This window comes from Rhipicephalus microplus, chromosome X (assembly GCF_043290135.1).
Source record: "Rhipicephalus microplus isolate Deutch F79 chromosome X, USDA_Rmic, whole genome shotgun sequence".
NCBI lineage: Eukaryota > Metazoa > Arthropoda > Arachnida > Ixodida > Ixodidae > Rhipicephalus > Rhipicephalus microplus.
Genome location: NC_134710.1, coordinates 318,787,853 through 318,804,817, shown reverse-complemented (window position 1 = coordinate 318,804,817; position 16,965 = coordinate 318,787,853). Strand labels below are relative to the sequence as shown.

The 16,965-nt window shown below is 46.7% G+C and overlaps 1 protein-coding gene across 3 annotated transcripts in view; it reads right to left on the bottom strand.

Moving 5' to 3' along the window:
* Positions 1–16,965, bottom strand: part of drosha (ribonuclease 3 drosha) — a 277,020-nt gene that overhangs the window by 200,823 nt on the left and 59,232 nt on the right. For all 3 annotated transcript variants that reach the window (XM_037413695.2, XM_075879566.1, XM_075879567.1), the window contains one exon: positions 10,955–11,317. In XM_037413695.2, the coding sequence (XP_037269592.2) occupies positions 10,955–11,317 (363 nt within the window). The remainder of the gene's footprint in view (positions 1–10,954; positions 11,318–16,965) is intronic.

Genomic DNA, 16,965 nt, shown 5'->3' with positions numbered 1-16,965 from the left:
CACTGGCCTTAGTACAGAGGACGTACAAAAAACAACCAACCAAACAAGGTGAGCTGGGAGAGTCCAGTGCCTCCCAATGTCCTGTTAACTGATAGCCCCCAGTATAGAAAAATTCTAGAGGAGAACAAAAGATAAACACAAGAAATTACACAGCTTAGAAATCAAATGGCTGCGGAGCTAAAGAATATAAACTAGCAATCTCGTCAGTGGAAAGCAAATTAAAAAATACAATTAAGAAAATACGAAACCCAGGGTCTGTAGGCAACTCACCGAGGGCAATAAAGAGGTGCAAGAGCGTCTAGCCGACATGAAGAATAGCGGAGAAATGAACAAGGAAACGATAGACGATGACTCGTTCGCTACTCAATCAGAAAGCAGTGAACTAGTAAAGCAAGTGCAGATGCAGGTTCAAGCAACCAGGGAAAGCATAGCTACTTTACATAAACTTTTAGCTGATTTCATGGCCGAAATGAAAACATTTGTCGGAGAAGAACTGAAAATTCAGAGACAGTATGCTAACGATGCTGTGGGAGGCTTGCAGAGGGAACTAAACAAACACTGCCTGTCCACCCCAGTTACTGACAAACCACCCAAAACGGGCCGCGACAACGTGAACATGACCATGCAGCATGGCCAAAAATAATATGAAAAGTGTAGAACATTTAGAGATTTGGCAGTGGAACTGTCGCCCTTTTCACAAGCGCACCGCAGCACTCCAAAGTTACATGTACTCGATAACTTTTCAGCCAGACGTAATATTCCTGCAGGAGAATGGGCCCAAGATGGTCAAACAGCAGGGATATCATTGTTTACAAGATGCAAATTATCCCCGTGTAGCCTCTCTGGTTAGCAAAAGTATTGCAGCAAAGGTTGAGCACAGAAAGTTTGCAGATAAATCATCAGATAATCACCCTCCTTTCTCTGAAGAGAGGCAAAGTGAAAACTATAATGTAATGTATATCAGCCCTCCCAAAGATAAACACAAGGACTTTGGTGCACTGCTTAAAGATGTCATCCGCATTGCAGGGGCAGGAGATCGAGTTGTGATATTGGGCGACTAACGCACCCAGCACCACCTGGGGTTATTCAAGAGATTTCCCTAAGGGAACGTGTCTCGAACACGCCATATCCAAACTAGGATTGAGCTTAATTACTCTACCCACAATAACTACGAGTCTGAGTAACAGCGTAAGTCAAGACATGTTCCCAGATCTGACATTCACACGTAATATTAACGACACTAACTCGACAAACCTGGAAGAGAATCTCGGCAGCAATCACTACATAATCAGCATTTCCTTGTCAACTACGTCGGGTCATAGGAGACGTGGTGATCACTTACTGGGACAGGTACAGACGACGCGATCCCCCCCTCGACTCTGTACCGGATTGATTGATTGATTGATATGTGGGGTTTAACGTCCCAAAAGACTCTGTACCGGAGTCGATTGGGGAATGGTCAGAGTACATAATCTCAGTTCACAAACAAACATCTAAACGTTTCGCAAGAACAGCAGAGACACCAGCAGTCGACAGGCACCTGCTCCACCTGTGGGAGGGCAGGTGCCGTATGCTGAAAAGGTGGAAAAACCAGCGGCTCAACTGGAACCTTCTCCGCAGAATCGCTGCTTTAGGAGAGGAGGCAAATCAATTCGCTAAAAAAATTGCAACTCAGGGATGGATTCAGTTCTACAGTTCACTACAGGACACTCTGAGCACTGAAAAAACTTGGGCCATCCTAAGGAACATGCTTGAATGAGAAAAATCAAAATCAACCACGAACAGAACACTACAACGAATAATGCATGATTTTCCAGCCACAAAGGAGGAGTTACTAATACAAGCACTTAAGGACAGATACATAGGAGAGAATACCGATAGTTGCAGTATTGAAATGCAGTACACTGGTGCGAAAAACGAGAAACTCGACGCCCCAATCACCAAGGAAGAGGTCTTTGCAGCTGCCCAAGCAGCCAAGAGAAATTCTACCCCTGGTTCAGGTTAAATCGCAAATGCAATGATAAGGAACCTCAGCGATAAAGTCACAGAGGCACTTACAAACCATTTTAATGATGACAACTACTGGTTCAAAGGGAAGATACCCGTGGAATGGAAAGTAGCCATCCCTGCAGGCACTCACCCATATGTTTGACATCATGAATGGGAAATCTTTTCGAAAGGGTTATTCATAATCTGCTCCTAAACTTTATAGAAGACAACGGCCTTTTTCCAGCCACTATGCTGGGTTTCCGCAATGGCCTCTCCACTCGACACGCGTTTCTTTTATTACAAGAGGAAGTTTTGAGCTATATACCCACGGGAGGAGAATGTCTAATACTAGCCCTTCATTTAAAAAGAGCATTCGACAATATCTCGCATAAGGCCATCCTAACAGGATTAAACAACATCGAATGTGGGGCAAACACCTACAATTACATCAAGGCATTCCTCACAGAAAGGTGGGCTTCGATAAGCGTAGCACAAGTCACGTCAGACGCTTTTGAGATGCTAAACAAAGGCACCCCTCAAGGAGCCATCCTCTCTCCTTTGCTTTTTAATATGGCCATGTTAGGAGTCACGCGAGCTCTGGATGAAGTTCCGCAGTTAGGATACACTCTCTATGCGGATGATATCACACTATAGGCAACGCGTGGATCTCTGGCTAACAAAAACCAGACACTTCAAGAGGCTGCAACAGCAGCTGAAATCTTTGCGAAAGCAAGCTGGCTCAGCTGTGCCCCAGAAAAATCTGAAATTATGAGGGTTCATGGAAAAAGATACAAAAGTAACGAAGCATCGACATACACATTGAAGGTGTCAAAGTATGTGACGTAACCGTCGCACATATTCTGGGTTACCGGGTTCAGAGTAACGGATGAGCGAACCATACAATAAACATATTAAAATCAGCCACGAAACAAGTTGCACTAATGATCCATAGAGTAACATACCAGAAACAGGGAATGAAGGAAGAAGACAATTAGATTAGTACAGGCACTTGTACTGTGTAAGGTTACGTATAGTCTACATTTCCATGCATTAAACAAATCAGAAGAAACTATCGAGTCTATAATTAGGGGCACCTACAAAGTGGCCCTAGCGCTACCGGTAAGCACACCAACCCAAAAGCTTTTGGACCTCAGTATATATAATGTCGCTAGGTGAAAATTACAGAATACAGGACGACAGTACGACCAGGAAAAACGAGGTCTGTATTAACAGAACAAAAGAGCAGCCGCTTCGACTTCTTCTTCCTCGGAGGAACCGTGGGTGCTGTCCACGCTCATCACTTCGTCGTCCTCTGTCTTCTTGCCCGGCCTTTAGTCGTGACATTAGCCTCCCATTCAAGAAAGCATCGTCCCGATGCTTTATAATCAAAGCGGTTTGTACTCGTCGGAAACGCATGAGTTCATTCGGAGAAATAAGGCTTCATACGTACCACGTGCACAACTTCTGGAGCATACCTTCGACGCCTTGAAGAGTGCGCGCTATCAGGAACAACCTCATAATTAATGTCACTGAGACGTCGCAGAACTTTATAGGGATCGAAGTACCGTCTTAACAGTTTTTCTGAGAGGCCACGGCGCCGAATAGGTGTCCATATCCAAACTTTCTCTCCTGGCTCGTAAGAGACTGGTCGGTGACGAAGGTTGTACCGTCTTGAATCGTAGTCCTGCTGGCGATTAATACGTAGGCGTGCAAGTTGTCGGGCTTCTTCGGCAAGCTGAGTGATATAATCAGCATCCGTTTCAGCGTCTTCGCACTCATGCGGCAGCAGAGCATCCAGCATAGTGGTGACTTCACGACCATGAAGAAGGCGGAATGGCGTTGTTCTTGTTGTTTCTTGATGAGCCGTGTTATAGGCGAACGTGACATGCGGCAAGATCTCGTCCCAATTTTTATGCTCCACATCGACGTACATACAGAGCATATCCGCAAGTGTGTTGTTGAGACGCTCCGTAAGACCATTCGCTTGCGGATGATACGCCGTTGTTCTCCGGTGGGATGTGCCACTAAGTCTTAAAACTGTCTGTAATAGTTCGGCTGCGAATGCAGTTCCCCTGTCAGTTATTACCACTGATGGAGCGCCATGCCTCAGCACCACATTCTCTATGAAAAATCGGGCTGCTTCACTTGCCGTGCCCCTCTCCAAAGCCTTGGTTTCGGCGTAACGAGTGAGGTAGTCGCTGGCTACTATAATCCATCTGCGACCTGCTGATGAGGTTGGAAATGGGCCCAAAAGATTCATTCCGACTTGAGCGAATGGAGTAACAGGCACGTCAATAGGATAGAGGAGGCCTGCTGGTTTGACGGGTGGAACTTTTCTGCGCTGGCAATCAAGGCACGTCCAAACATAGTGTTGAACGGTCACCGTCAGTCTTGGCCAGTAGTATTTCTGCCTCTGCACAACGTACGCATGTAACCCAGGTGGCCGGATGTTGGTTCATCGTGGCATGGCTGTAATACTTCGCTCCTTAGAGATGTTGGGACGATAAGTAAGTAGTCGTTTCCGTGTGGCGTGAAGTTCATCTTATACAGGACGTCGTTGCGCAAGCAAAATGACGAAAGCCCTCTCGCAAACAGTCTAGGTACAGCTGAAGTGTGACCCTCTAAAAAACGTATTATGAATTCTAGTTCGGGGGTCGTCTCATAGCAGCTGTGCACTAGTTGCCGTGTTTAGAACTCCGACAAAGGCTGTATCATCATCTTCTGCCGTCGCAGGTTCGTATGGCGCACGAGAAAGGCAATCAGCGTCTGAATGTCGCTTCCCCGATCTGTAGACCACCGTCATGTCAAATTCTTGAAGCTTCAGACTCCAGTGCACCAGCCGTCCTAAAGAGTCTCTTAAATTCGTCAGCCAGCAGAGGGAGTGATGGTCGCTGACAACATTAAAAGGATGACCATACAGGTATGGGCGGAATTTTATAACCGCCCACAGCATCGCAAGGCACTTGAAATACCGAGTGCAGTCGCCTGATGTGTTCGTCGAATGTGGCAGAAAATACAATGATGTCATCTAAATACACTAAGCACGTCCGCCACTTGAGGCCTGATAGTACGGTATTCATTAGCCACTGAAACGTTGCCGGTGCTGAGCACAAGCCAAATGGAAGTACCTTAAATTCAAAAAGGCCATCAGGTATCACGAAAGCTGTTTTCTCCCGGTCTCTTTCATCGACTTCTATCTGCCAATACCCACTTCTTAGATCCATCGACGAGAAATAACGCGCGTGCCGTAGTCGATCGAGTGAATAGTCGATACGTGGAAGTGGGTAGACGTCTTCTTTTATCACCTTATTCAGCTTGCGGTAATCCACGAGAAACGTAAGGTGCCGTCTTTTTTCTTCACTAATACAACCGGCGAAGCCCAAGGGCTTTTCGACGGCTGAATAACGTCGTCTTCAAGCATCTGTCGCACCTGCTTTTCAATGGCTTCACGTTCTCGCGGAGCTACCCGGTACGGGTTTTGCCTGATGGGTCTGGTCATGTCATCCGTTATAATTCGATGTTTCGTCAGCGGCGTTTGACGGACCCTGGACATCGAAAAGAAACAATCTTCAAACTTGTTAATAAGCTGCATGATACTTTGCTTCTGCGCCAGCAGTAAACTTGGGCCAATATCAACAGATAGAGGTGCCGGGGTCAGATCAGTTGAATTATCTTTTTCAAGAGTTAGGCAGTCTGTCATCTCGGCGAGCTCTTCCACGTACGCGACTGCCATGCCCCTCGTTAGATGTCGGCCTTCAGAGCTGAAGTTCGTAACAAGGACGTGCGTGTGTCCGCATTTTATGCTTACGACGCCTCTTGCAATAGATAAACCATGGCTGAATAGCAGTGTTGGAATTTGCTCAGCGATGTTTTCAGAATCGCTCGACGTGTCACATGTCACAGCCACAAGTGCACTCGACTGCGGTAGGATGGTCACGCCGTCTTCGAAGACACGCAATGGCCGACGTCGGTGCTCTGTACAGGGCACATCCGAAACTTGATCTGGGGCCGTCCAAAACGTAACCGATCTCTCAGGAATGTTGATAATGGCACCGTATTCACGCGAGGAGTCCATGCCCAAGATCAGGTCTTTGCAGCACTCCGGTAAAATTACGAAAGTAGCGACGAAATCTGAACTGCCGATATTAATTTGAGCTGTACATTTGCCCGTCGGCGTCACCAATTGACCCCCTGCGGTTTTTATGTTTGGACCCGTCCATATTGTTCTTAATTTTTTTAGGCACTTGGCGAGTTTACGGCTGATAATAGAAAAGTCCGCACCAGTATCTACCAGTGCTGTTACTGGGTGTCCGTCTATACAAATGTCTAGATTGGTGCTTACGATTTCCGTTGATGTCGGTGACGTCGTATTGTCCTTGGTATCGTGCGTCGTACGATCCGTGGTATCATTCGTCGTATCGCGTCATAGAGAAGATGTTGGGGGTGTGATAGCATCTCGACGGGCGGCAACCTTCCCCCCAAAGGTCGCAGCTGTTAGTTTCTCCGACGAGGGCTAAGAGATCTGCCCCGGACCACCTCGGAGTAACTGCGCTGCGGCGGCGAGTTCGGCGCAGGTGAAGGAGAGCGGGGTCGACGATACGGCACTTCGGGTTGCTGTGCTTGCGGGCCTGCACTGCTGTCACAACGGTTATCGAAATAAGCACGAGGGGAGGATTGAAGAAAGTTATGATATTTACGGTCACGGTACGGGCAATAGCGAAAAATATGGCCGGCTTCTCCGCAATGAAAGCAAAGTGGTCGACAGTCGACGGGGCGCCACAAGTCCGTCTTACGAATGAATGGTCGACTTGTGGGCATACCTTGCGACCAAGATGCAGATGTCGGCGGAGTGTACATCGGCGCCGTTTGCATAGGCACGTTAGACTGTGGATACGGCTGCGGCGCATTGGGAGCCGGGGCCCACGGCTCGTTGTAAGGCCCTTGGCTGACGTCACGATAAGCCAGTGGCGACGAGTTGTACGACACTGGAGTGGGTCGACGGACAGCTGATGCGTAGCTTACATACCGCTGGTCTGAGAGCGATTCGGGCAACGAAAATGCTTGGCGGAGTTCTAGCCGCACAACTTCTGCAACGCAAGCCATGGTATTTTCTTGTGGAGTCACAAAGAGGTTTCGGATCTCGTTTCGAACGACCTCACGAATGAGCTCGCGCAGAGAACACTCACTACCGGCACTCAAAGCAGAGAGGCTGGGAGATGTCTTGTTTGGTTGGTCATGGTATCGGCACCGTTGCTGCGGTGCTCGCTCGATTGTTGTAGCCTCTTTGACGAATTCCGGTAAGCTTGTTGGCGGGTTGTGTAGGAGACTGGCAAACAGCTCTTCCTTGACGCCCCTCATGAAATGTCGAAGTTTTTTACCTTCAGGCATCTCGGGGTCAGCTCGCTGAAATAGGCGGGCCATGTCTTCCACAAACATGGCGACGCTCTCGTTTCGTTTCTGTATGCGTGCCTCGATGAGCTGCAGAGCAGAATCACGCCGGTCGGTGTTTGCGAATGCCCCGAGAATTTGCTGCCGAAATTCCTCCCACGAAGATAGCGTTGACTCGTGGTTCTCGCACCACGTACGAGCGCTGTCTGCCAAAGCAAAGTAGACGCGCGATAGCTTTTGTTCAGTGGACCAGCGGTTGGCTTTGGCGACTTGCTCATACTGGGCTAACCAGTCCTCGACGTCTTCATAAACCTCACCATGGAAGGTCTCAGGAATTAGGGGCTGATCAACAGTAAGCTGTGAAGGCCCTCCGGTAGCCATTTCTCCCGGAACAGTGTGTTGCTGGAGAAGTTCGAGCGAGATCGCCTCGGGACTAAGGCCGCGCTGTCGGCGACTGTAGCGGTGGACAGGAGTATCTACTGCAGGAACAGATTGCGGTGGCGGACTCGATGTGCTAGGGCCCGGAGGTGCCCCAAGCATCAGCTGGAGAAGTCCAGCACCTCCACCAATGTCGCTAGGTGAAAATAACAGAATACAGGACAACGGTGCGACCAGAAAAAACGAGGTCTGTATTAACAGAACAAAAGAGCAGCCGTTTCGACTTCTTCTTCCTCGGAGGAACCGTGGGTGCTGTCCACGCTCATCACCTTGTCGTCCTCTGTCTTCTTGCCCGGCCTTTAGCCATGACAATAATACATACTCTGAGCTAAAGACAGCGGTACTGACTGCGCAGATAAATGGTCTAAGTCAAACAAAAGCAGTGAGAGAGATACTTGCTAGAGTGGGTTTCCCACCATACCCCCAGATTCTGGACAAGGTTCATGTAGAAATGCCGGATCCAGTCCGCAGCAAGATCTCGATCTCACCGCCGCCCAAGAACATGGACGTAAAATCAAACAGAAAGAGCAGAGAGGAGTGCGAAGGCTCCAAAAAACATTAAAAAACAAATCAAATGTTTTGCATGTGAATGCTTCGAGGTACAATTTTAAACGGTCAGTTGCATCAGCACTTAGCAACGACAACTGGATGGTGACATGTGCATCGCTGTACACGTCCTCGGTCGCCAAGGCGGAATACTTTGCCATTGTCCTTGCAGTTAAAGCACAGGAACAGAGAGATGAACCGCAGACAATTATCATTTCTGACTCGCAGGAAGCGTGCCGTTTCTTTTCAATAGGCCGCAGTAAAACTCAACTTTCTACCCACTCCCTCTGTTCCCTTGAGCAGAGCTCTCCCAGCTGCGTAGCGGCTGTTGCTACAGAAGGGAGTAGAAGGTTGGTTGCTTCTCGGTGTCCGTCTTGTCTTGTCGTGGCTGCTGCTGCTTGTTCGGGAATGGAGGCCAGCACATTTCGAATGTTACAACTCGACTTTATATACAGAAACTTATGTAAATATTTACAAGACTTCACCTTTGGAACCGTCGCATGTTGCCTCGGCAGGGCCGATAGTGCAGAGCACTCTTTGCTGCGACCAGAACTACCGCGAGAACTCGGAAGCCAGGTTTTAATCCCTCGGTTGCGCCTCCCGATTCTCCTCACGCCCAACCAAAGCAATCCAGTCCGTTTATTGGACTGACTAGACATTTGTTGCCGTCCTCTCCTCTCGCTCTCCTATTCAAGCACTCGACCGCTCGGTCGTAGGGAGAGAGACGAAAGGACCGGCCTGCACACGTTCCGCGAACTGTACGAACGCACACAATGGTGGCGCCGTTCGGCTGCGGGCCTCCTGCATGACCGCGAGATGGCTACGCTGTCCAGCATGTCAGCCGTCCCGCGGACTCTAATCCTGACGGATGGGTGGCTTTACACTGTCCTCACGTCACCCGCCGACAATCCGCTGGCCGGGGACCATTTAGCTGGTTGTTAGAAGTGGCGACTGACCGCGGTATTCTTGCCAGAACGGGCGCCCTTACGCCGAGATTATCGTTTCCCAAGAATCGGCTCTTTGGGAAGCGCGCCCTTTTGCGACCGAGAAGACTCGCTCCCCTGGCCTGCGACGCCAGACCTTACAGCCGCCTTCCGATAAAAGTAAACAAATTCTTAGGCAGAAGATGGACGAACAAATACAGGCTGATCTGGTGTTCAGGACACGCAGGCCTGGAGGGAAACGAAAGTGCCGACGCTTTTGCTCAAGGGCTCACGAACTGAGCAGAGCTTCGACAGCACATTCGATCCTTTGAAACACTCCAGGAGGAAGCTATCGAGGAGGAAAATGACCCATCCAGAATTGCCCCTGCGAAATTCTTGCTAACCAGTGAAGCATGCGACAAAAATACAACGCCCCCCACAAATCATTAGAAAGAGAGGATGCGATTGACCTCCGCAGAATTCAAACGGGAGTCTTTCCCAATCTTGAAAGATTGCACAAAATTTTTTCAATCCTGTATGGGCATGCGTCTCCATGGTGTGGTGGCTCGCCATCGCTCTACCACATTTCGTGGGGATGCCTAAACCAACCATCAAATTTAGATACCTTTTTAGGTCAGTTCGAGCTTTCTAATACTTTTGAGCAATGGGAGGCACAGCTCGCCAGCTCTGACCCAGAGGTGCAGCTTGCACTTCTGCGTCACATCAGGCAGGCTGCAGCAGCCAGTGACAGAGCGGACACAATAGGCTGTTCATGATACCCTTGTTTCGTGGTCTGCTTATGCAAAAACTGATGCTTTTTTTTTTACGTGGTAAGGTCGCAGAGCCGAATCGTTTACTGCATGGCTAATTGCGTGCAGCACTTCGCCTACTCGGCACACACTGTGACTGCCAATATGCTTGCTACACAGTAACCTGCTGAATGAACCCTGCTGGATTTCCGCAAGCAGTGTGCTCTCCGCGATGCTCCAGCAGTCCTGGTAGCGGACGGAGGCCCGTTTGAACTGTCGTTGAATAAAAGCGCGCAACTTACAACAGTGCTACGCTTGCTGTACAGTGCACGTTTTAGCATAATACAGCAACATTTTTCGGTGTCTGCAACCAGCAACGCTAAACTTCGGGACAGCAAGCTGTTTGCTTTCCTATAAATCAGTACAAGCCTGAGCACGGTCCCGCACAACCAAGCGGCAGCAATCGGCGGCCCAGCGCGTTTAGGTAGTCGCCTACTAAAAGCGTGCAGTAGGCTTAAAGTGCAGCTACGCCACACGCGTGCCCGGGCAGATAGCCAGGGATGCTTATTGCCATAAGGCTTTTTGAGGCGATAACTGATAGCGGTGTGGTTGTCGGTGGTCGCATAATAAATAAAATGCACAGTTTGCATGTGCAAATTTAGGCACATCAATTGCCTTTTTACAGATGCAAAAATAATAAAAAGGTTAAGCTTGCAAAAAAGTTCACATCACAATAAATAGATAATAAAAACATGACAACGGGAAAGCATAAATCGTACATATGCTTTTTTCAATATCATTCGTAGCTTCGTATAGACTTTGCTCAATGTCGAGGTGCTCAGTTCCTCCTATTCTTTTCATACAAGCAACAGCAGGCACTTTGGCAATGAAAAGCTGACACCATTGTGTCCTTTTTCTTACCCATCCTCTGGAGATTGCCTGCCTGTTCTGGTTGAGAAGCTCCTACTTGTGCTTAGCCTCCTCTCTTTCTCTTCCATTTCACTTCTCTTCCGTCTCTCATCATGGTAATCATGTCTCCTGTCTGTATGTTGGACGAGTCTTGGAGAACAATGAGAACGTGGTGAAGCTCTTCTGTGATTAGATGACCTGGGGCGAGATGAGTCACGGTGACGATCTCTAGAAGATGTTGAATGATGTGACCGGCTTCGGTGTGAACTACGCTGCCTTGGCTCATCTCGCAAGTGCTGTCGCACATCTCGCCTGCTACTAGGTGAACTCCGGCGGCGTCTCTCTTCACTACGACTTCTTCGTCTTTCCCTTGACCTGCGAACAGGACACAAGAATGGTGACGCTTAGTGGAGTGCTAACAGTTTTAGTGCATGACGAATAAAAATAGGCAGATAATACTTGTTAGGCTCTACATCCACTTGACTGCCTTACATCACAAGTTATTAGGAATCTCTCTTAGCCAGAATGCTGCTACATGAGAAGGGACGCGTACTTTGGAAATTATGGTAATGGCAATCAATAACTAAGTAGTACAGTGGATATTTGTTATTTAAAGCAATTTTTCCTAACTAGTAATGTGTTACAGCTATAAGCAGCCCTTAAAATACTATTGAGGTCCATATAGCTGCTGTGCAATAAAAAATTTGAAATTCTAATCTTTCTCAGGCTTATCTGTATACATAGTAAATGCACATGCCTATATATTTTGTGTACATTCTTCACGATTGTAAAGACATATTGCCATGTTCAACAAAGTTTGAATTTATTACAATAGCCTTCATGTGCAAATGGAGCAGTTGCGACCACTGCATGGAGTGGGAGTGTTCTGGACATGCTCCTGGCAGTCCTGGGTACGACATATCTACCAAGTTCAACAATTCTGAATCCGGGAGATTTTTGCAACACGGGGGGGGGGGGGGGGGGGCAAGCGATTACTTGGTATGTTGCGGTCTTATGATGGCTTGGCGAAACAGACGAGGTAGGTTTCCCACTACGGTGAGTTTCTCAAAGGGGAGCGTAAATATTCCCGAAATTTCACGTCATCAAAACCACTAGCGAAATCTATTTCTGTCAAAACGACTCGTGTATGTCTTCCTGGGACACACATGAGCGGATGGGACCAGCGCAGCTGGCTGCCGGGAAAGCGTGAGTCAAAGCTTTGGCTTTGCTCGCCGCTAGATTCTTTGGACTGAAACGCCGAAATGGTTCTAACCTTTTTTAGGTCTTTACTACGTTTAATCTACCGCTGTGTTAGCCACGTGCCCTCGGAGCTCATAGATCGCTATCGCATCGCCACAGTTGTGTCCGCGGCAGTGGCGGCAAACTATTCTGTTTTCAATGCACTTGCATTGGTTGCACACATGCCTTCAAAACTAAGCCGTTTTATGCCATCTATGATCGCATCTGCCACGGTAATGTTTGCAAGTTTGCGGGAAACAGCACTGCTTTGACCAGTCAAGTGTTGGACGCACACACACTTTCAGAGTGCTGTCAGTAACGTCGTGGCCATACATGATTGTGTCAAGAACGACCGCGGTTTCGCCCACAGTGGTTGTGGCAACAACCACATGCACTGTAGAAGACAGTGCATGCGCTGGTCACACGCATACTTCTCAAGCTTCGAGCATGCTGCCCTCGATTAGCCTTCGTTCGACGGTTTCGGTATTAAAGTTCTTATCACGCCGCGATTAGGAAAAGTGTTGGGAAAATTCGAATTTCTGCCCAATGACACAGTGAAATTTGGCTGGGGAATTTTATGAATTCGTATCTGCCACGGTTTCGCATCACTGAGGCTACTGTAAGTTCAGATAAATGCTTCCTAAATTCATTTATAGTAAAATGCGGTGGGTTCGCAAAAAGTCTGGAATGGACTGGCCTGCATTTTAGTCAATACAGCCAGATCCCACACAGAAATTTCTATTTCCGGGAGATTTTCATGACGACCGTACAAACGAAAAAAATGGTCAAAATCCAGGAGTCCCCCGGACAATCCGGGAGACTTGGCAGGTATGCTAGGGTGCCTGCGAATGAAAATAAAAAAGTAGTTTGTTTTTTTTCATTGTATACAGTACAGACTGCTTATAATGTAAGTAGCAAATATCTGCACTATAACCAAAACAACCTTTTTCAAGGGCTGCAATCACGCAAAATGTGTTGAGCAAGCAGCCTCGCGTGTCCGAGAGAGAATTAAAGCATTCTATACATGGTGATTACAACCTTTTATTGCAATTCCAAATGTTAAAAAAGTTTAACGTCCAAAAACATGCCTTGCCAACAAAATGAACACGAAAGAGAGAGAGGGGGTCTAACAAAAGAAAGTACCATTGCAGAAATTCGTTGATTGCTTCTCAGACTGCCTCGATTATGCGCATTGCGCAGAATGTCGAATCACGTCCAGAACTTTATGCTTTGAAAGACGCCAATTGAATCACGAACCACCATTCAACGAGGCACCCTCGTTTTCATTAATGATATTGTTGTGAGACAATGTCTCACAAAAGCGGTTAGATAGCCGCAGAGAAAGACGACACAATTTTGGTGTAGGGCCCCTTGGTGGGTATGCACCAGGGTAAGAAGGATCATCATCTTCAGCTCTTGTTCTCCATCTTGGCTTGCGCGTTGGCGTGGTGTAAATATATCTTGAAACGCCTATTATCGCGTGTACCTTCACGTAACAATATGTATCCATTACTATCAAGTCCAGCCACCACAAAAAGTTTCTTCCGTACCAAACCACAACTTAGGATTGCGATCGCTACCGAAGCCCAATTAATGCCAATTAGACCTAGCCTGCCATTCAGTATCTTGTCGTGGCAAGTTTGTGTAAGAAATGTAGATCCAGGTTCGAAAAGACCACAATCAAAATCTAAACCAAGAACAGCGTCCATGATACGAAGTTTGCGTTATTGGCTGGGAGATCAAGAATGATGGAAACCACCACGCTTACGTAAGACAGAGCACTGGCAGCAAAGGCGAAAGCTCGCCTCATAAAGCCGTTAGAAGTATTAAATTTACGGACAAGGTAACAAACGCGATATTTGTAGCAAGCACGGTAACGACGACACCTTTACTGACAGGAAACAGTTAAGCGCAGCTGATAAGAACGGGATTGCATCTGCCAAGTTGAGCCAGGCGCGGCTGAAGCCACGCTAGTGAGGCTAATCCACTGTACAGCCGCGTCGCGCCGATGCAAAGCCTTTTCGACGCCAAGACAACTGCCCGCTTCCCTCACTCGGCGAGCCTGGCAAGCATGTAGCGCTCATTTTTCCTGTTCTTTTTCTTCCCTCTGCCCTTCGTTCGTTTACTCCGTGTCTCCTCCTCCTCAGTAACGACCTCGTCCCTCGCTCCCCAATGCCGCAACCAGCACATCTCCTTTCAGAAGCGCACTCGCTACCACGATGGTCACAAGAATTTCCAGCGACTGCATTATAACCGGCCCTTCACCTTGGAAAACTGCACAATAAGTGGTACGTGTATACATGAGGTTATATTGGAGGGTAAAAGAGAGTCGAAAAAGACCGCATTGTAACCAGTTCTGCAGTAAAAAGTGGTTATGTTATAAGTGGTCTGCACTGTATTATGTTATAATGTATCTGAATATTCCTAATAGCGAAAATGATAGTTTATTGAATACTATGAACATGAAGTCTGATTATACTTTACTTATTCCCAAGCCGCTGCTGCTAAGGCTAGACATTCCTTTGCAGTAGAAGTGAGTTTGGCAAATGCACTCACTGGAAAGTGTGCTTTGCTGAGTGTGTCACTAAGTGTTGCTGTGTGACAGCGAGCAAATAACACTAACGACAAAGTGCACTCACTCAAAGTGCACTCACTCAAAGTGCAAGAGCACAAGTTGCCCATGTGGCAGTATTATGACAGGCACATGAAAGTCCACTTGCATTAAAAGCAGGAGGATGTCCTCTCGTTAAAGATGTGGCCTGAAGCAAAACATGGTGTGAGACATTAAGTTGTTTCCTTCGAGATGATGTTGCCTAGTCTTCACTAATCTTTCCAACACCTTTCCTGAGACATGATGTAATATATATGGATCTAAGGTTCCCCAAGGCCAATTTCTTCCCTGGTTTCAGGACCAAGATAACAGCGTGGTTATTGATGCAAAAGAAATAAAAAAACTGTACTGACATTTCACAATGCAATGAGTGTGTTCCATCTGAATGAGCATTACCCTTAGTGTAACATGGATGATTTACACAAATAATGTGTTTTGGCATTTCATTAGTGATTCATTAAGGGCAAAGCAGTTCAGAGGCTAAGAGAAGTGCAGAGTAAATATATGTGCAGCAAGACCAAGGTTAGTTGCAGTCACTTAATAATTGCAGTGACTTAAGGGGTGATGCGGGTCGAAAAATGTGAGGTTTTTTTCAAAATTACCGATTTTTATTTTCCCCTGTTTTGATAAGATTAGTACCTCTACTGTTATAAAAAAAAAGAATACAGATCGAGACTTAATTCAAAATGCTTTAAAATTGCACCTAAAGAGCACAAGGTGCCTGTTAAAAGGTCCAATTCTTCGAGCGCCGCGACTGGCTTTTCACGTGGTACGGATCGGGGACCGCCATTGGCTGCTGCGCGCCTGTATGCGCTGTGAAACCTATTTGCGGGGTCCATGTCTTGTCAAGCAGCATAGCTGAACAATGCTTTCCTCGTGTAATTATCTCCTTTATGAATGAGAAAAGGAATTGCTCGCAAGTGAAAGCCGTTGTGCGGCGTGCTCTGTAGGAATAGGCTACGAGCAGCTGGTCCGATTTGCGGCAGTTAATTTGTTAGCTTGCAAAAGCCAATGCGTCAAAAGTTATTCACACCCGTCAGCCGGAAAGTTCGTGATGCGGCAATGGATGAGGTCAGCGCCAATCTTAGCAGGGACGACATCGCCATTATGTACGACAGTATGTGCCACAAACATGGCCACAAAATGGCATGACACTGGACTTAGTTTGGATTTCGCAGCCCTGTCGAACTTCTTCCTAGCTTGCAGTTGGCACAAGGCTCTGCCAGATGTAGTGGAAGTTTGGCAAGCGTTTCATGGCCCTGTCTGTGAGGGAAATGCTTATGAGGAGTCGGCTCGAAGAAGACGAGAGGGACAAACTCATGGTGCTGGCGTATTTCAGTCGCAGTGGCCACTACAAGAATTTTTTTGGTGTGCAAATTTCATCAGATTTAATGATATCTTTCATAAATAAAAACTCAATTTTAACTTTAAAACTCTTTTTTTTCAAAAAGCAAATTTTGCCATTTTTTCCGATGTTCCACCCTTTTTTCGGGCACTTCTAGCGCTCGGATATGCATCAAATTTTAGTCAAATTTTTTTCAAAGTATGAGAAATGCAATTATTTAGTTTAAATTCCATTATTTTATTGTATAATAAAAAAATTGTATGTAAACCTTTACTAGGATAGGTGCAATGTGGACTTCTTTATGTTTATTATTTTTCATCCGTATTACATATTTTGTATGATCTTCCTAATTAGTTATTTACATTCTACACTTTATTTGAAACATTATGAACGAATAGAAAAAAATTACAGAAGTTTAGAGATGAAAAGAGGGGCGGCAAAAGGGTTAAGGTTTTCACTTTGTCATGTTGCAGAGCTAAAAGTGTGCAACTTGCAAGAAAACTAATTATATATTTGAAATCAGCATAAAAAGTTCCATAAACAGCTCAAGTTTCATTGCTCTAGGGTGAATATTTAAAAAAAATTGTCTTCGAGTAGCATCTCCCCATAAGATGCATTTGCATTTTGCTCTTGTAAATAGCATAAGTGCGCTGGTTTCATTGAAACAAATGATGAAAGGCCAGTGCTTGTAACAAAATAAGTGTATGGTAAATTGAGCAGCTGGGCCCGCATAATGCATATAATGGTAAGTTAAGCATTTCAGCCATGGTTAAACGTAGCTTACGCTACTTTATAAAAGAATGTGCCTGTAGCTAGTCGCATTTCACG